Source organism: Corvus brachyrhynchos, unplaced genomic scaffold (assembly GCF_000691975.1).
Source record: "Corvus brachyrhynchos isolate BGI_N302 unplaced genomic scaffold, ASM69197v1 scaffold19, whole genome shotgun sequence".
Taxonomy (NCBI): Eukaryota; Metazoa; Chordata; class Aves; order Passeriformes; family Corvidae; genus Corvus; species Corvus brachyrhynchos.
The window spans coordinates 2,428,767-2,431,812 of record NW_008246061.1 but is presented as its reverse complement, the minus strand read 5'-3'; the positions used below and the strand labels follow the sequence as shown (position 1 = coordinate 2,431,812).

The window sequence follows — 3,046 nt, the reverse complement described above, 5'->3', positions numbered from 1 at the left end:
TGGCTGGACAGTGGGGCTTGGAGCAGCCTGGGACAGTGGGAGGTGTCCCTGCCCATGGCAGGGGTGGCACTGGATGGGTTTTAAAGTCCCTTCCCACCCAGGCCATTCCACAATTTCAGGGTAAGCATGAGGGCTCTGCCAGCACAGAATCCAGTCCCTGGTGACAATCTCCTGTCCCTGCTCGGGGCTGCTGTGCCACCACAGCACCAGCAGGACCATGCAGAGCTGTACCCCAAACCCTGTGCACAGCCAAGAGCTGCCCAAACCCACCCCCTGTGCCAGCCCTGGTGCCAGGGACACTGGGACTCACGGGCATGGGGATCTTGGAGAGCTCTTTGCCAATGCAGTTCTTCATGATGCTCCAGAGGTTAAGGCTGTAGTTGGGTTTGTCGGGAATGCGACTCCGTCTCCTTTTCCTCGGCAGGAGATCTTTGCCCGTGGACTCATTGTAGCTGCTTTGATTTGAGCTCTCAAAGACCTGTGGAAGCAACAGAAGGACCTCAGGTTTAAGCTGGACCCAACCACACCCAGCAGCTCCCAGGAACAGCAGCCACAGCTCAGGAGACACCTGAGGAGCATCGCTGGAAGCCTGTTCTGCAGGGAAATGAGGTACAATTGCCCCCCAACACCTTCCTGCTTCCCTCAGGAGAATGTTTAGGATGCTGATGACTGCTGACATCTGTCCCCCACCCGTGACTCACAGAGGAACCACGACAGAGCACCTGGACCCAGCTGGAGGGTCCCTTCACAACATCCCCTCTGCCCTGGTTCCACCCCACCAGGACCATCCCTCCCGCTCTGCCCGGCCAACTCACGCTGTCCTCCAGGTTCCAGTCCTCGGGGTGGCCCTCGCTGGCCCCGCTCAGGTTGCTGCCCGAGCGCCTGTGGGAAGGAAACAGAGGCTGGTGAGCACGGGAAAGGGCAGAGCAGGGACAGAACAGCCAGGGCTGGGGCAGCATCACCAGAGCAGCTCCCTGCACCACCCCAGGAGGCTGTCAGGAAAGGAAAGGGGTGACAGAGGCTGGGCACAGGTGTTAGGAGGGGATTCTAAGGATGCTCAGGAGGGGACAGGATGCTCAGCCCCAGCCCTGGGGGCACAGAGATTCTGCTTTTGTCACCAAGCCCAGTGATGTGACCATGGGTCAGACCACAGGTTCCTCCAGCCCAGATGTCCACGGAGGAGTAAGAGCAGGTGACAGCAGACAAAGGGCAGGGATGGATGGGATATTGGGAAGGAATTGTTCCCTGGGAGGGTGGGCAGGCCCTGGCACAGGGTGCCCAGAGCAGCTGGGGCTGCCCCTGGATCCCTGGCAGTGTCCAAGGCCAGGCTGGACATTGGGGCTTGGAGCAGCCTGGGACAGTGGGAGGTGTCCCTGCCCATGGCAGGGGATGGAATGAGAGGAGCTTTAAGGCCCCTTCCAAGCCCAAACCATTCCATGGTTCTGTGAAGGCAAGGTGCTCCCTGCCTCTGCCCAACACCCCGAGGGATTTCCCTCCAAGTCCCTGCTCCCATCAGCTGAGGGGCAGAGGACTCAGCTCTCCCACAGCACGGGCTGACACCTGCCCTTCCTCACCTGCTCCACTACAACTGGAGCTATCCTCAGCCTTGCTCCAGGAATGCAGGAGCAGCCGCACACAGGATGGACGCCTGGACAGAGGCTGGGAAAGTTTTGGGGGACGTGCCCACAGAGTGACCTCATGGGAGAGGCTGCTGCAGGAAAACCGGCTCTTCCCAGCCCTTCCCACATTCCCAGGCAGGCCGGGGGTGGTACCTGTGGTGCTTGGGGTCCGCGGTTACAGTGATAAAAGCTGGTGCATCCTCCATGGCATCGAAGTACTCCGTCTCCTCATCTTCATCACTGGCCTCTCCTTTGGCAGACTGCACACTCCCTGCTGGCACAGAGGCACAGAAACGCCCCGTGCTGCCGGTCACCTCCGGAGCCCACCGCGCAGGATCTGTCCCCACAGCCCCCACTGTGTCCCCGTCGCAGCCTGACCCCTCCTCTCCACCCTCCCCACACCCCGAGGATGCTGTACCGATTTCCAGCTCCTAAAAGTGCCCTGCTCCCCAAGCCAGGCACACCAGGCCACCCTGCCACGCTCGGGAGCACCCCCGAAAATGCCCCGAGGCTGCCTGAGGGTGACACGGGCTCCTCACTCCCGCGCCCCACCCGCGTCTGGTGTGGCTCCACTCCCGCACCGCCCCGTCCGCCGGGAAATCCGGTTTGGATTAAAGCAGGAAAACAAAAAGTCACGTGCTTCAGGTGATGCTCGGAGAGGTTTCCCAGCCCCGCGTTTACAAACATTGCTCTGCTGCGGGGGAAGGATCGATGGCTGCCGAACAGGCGCTGACCGAGCAGTCCCGGTGCAGCTTCCCTGCTCCCCTCACCTCATCCTGGACAATCCCATTCCCTGCCTCATTCCCACACTCTCCACCACCTCAGGCGGATGGATTCTGCCTGTCCCCGCAGCCATTTCCACCCTGCCCTCCCCAGCTGCACCTCAGAATTGTTTAGGCTGGAAAAGCCCTCTGAGAACATCACGTCCGTCCATTCCCCCAGCACTGCTCAGGCCACCACTGACCCGTGTCCCCAAGCACCACATCCACACGGCTGCTAAAGCCCTCCAGGGATGGGGACAGGGCTGGACAACCCTTTCCATGATGAAATATTCCCCAATATCCCAACTAAACCTCCTTTGAGGCGATAGAGGAACGAGGGCAGTGCCTGGCACCACCATCACCCCCCCTCCAGCAGCCACTGCTCTCTCCCTCGGGTCTGTATTTCCTTTAAAGTGAGACCCAGCACTATGAGCAGTTTTTGTGGCTGTAACTAATGCTTCCCTGGGGGAAGGACATTTGGCAGGAATCTGCAAAGCTGTTAGATCGTATTGCAAACGAGCCCCGGCTGTTCCACTGCCACCCCCCCACGCAGCCAACTCAGCAGCGCCAGGGGACCCTGAGCCTTTTCCCAGTGCCGTGGCTGCCCTCCAGCACCCCAAGATGTGCCCGCCAGTAAGGGTTAAAGCTCACAAAATAGCCCGGAAT

At 60.4% G+C, this 3,046-nt stretch overlaps 1 protein-coding gene across 1 annotated transcript in view; it reads right to left on the bottom strand.

Annotated features, from left to right (window-relative positions):
* Nucleotides 1-3,046, bottom strand: part of OSBP2 (oxysterol binding protein 2) — a 116,798-nt gene that overhangs the window by 18,295 nt on the left and 95,457 nt on the right. The window contains 3 exon segments of the mRNA XM_017746510.1: nucleotides 311-478; nucleotides 816-882; nucleotides 1,773-1,890. Coding sequence (XP_017601999.1) covers nucleotides 311-478; nucleotides 816-882; nucleotides 1,773-1,890 — 353 coding nt within the window.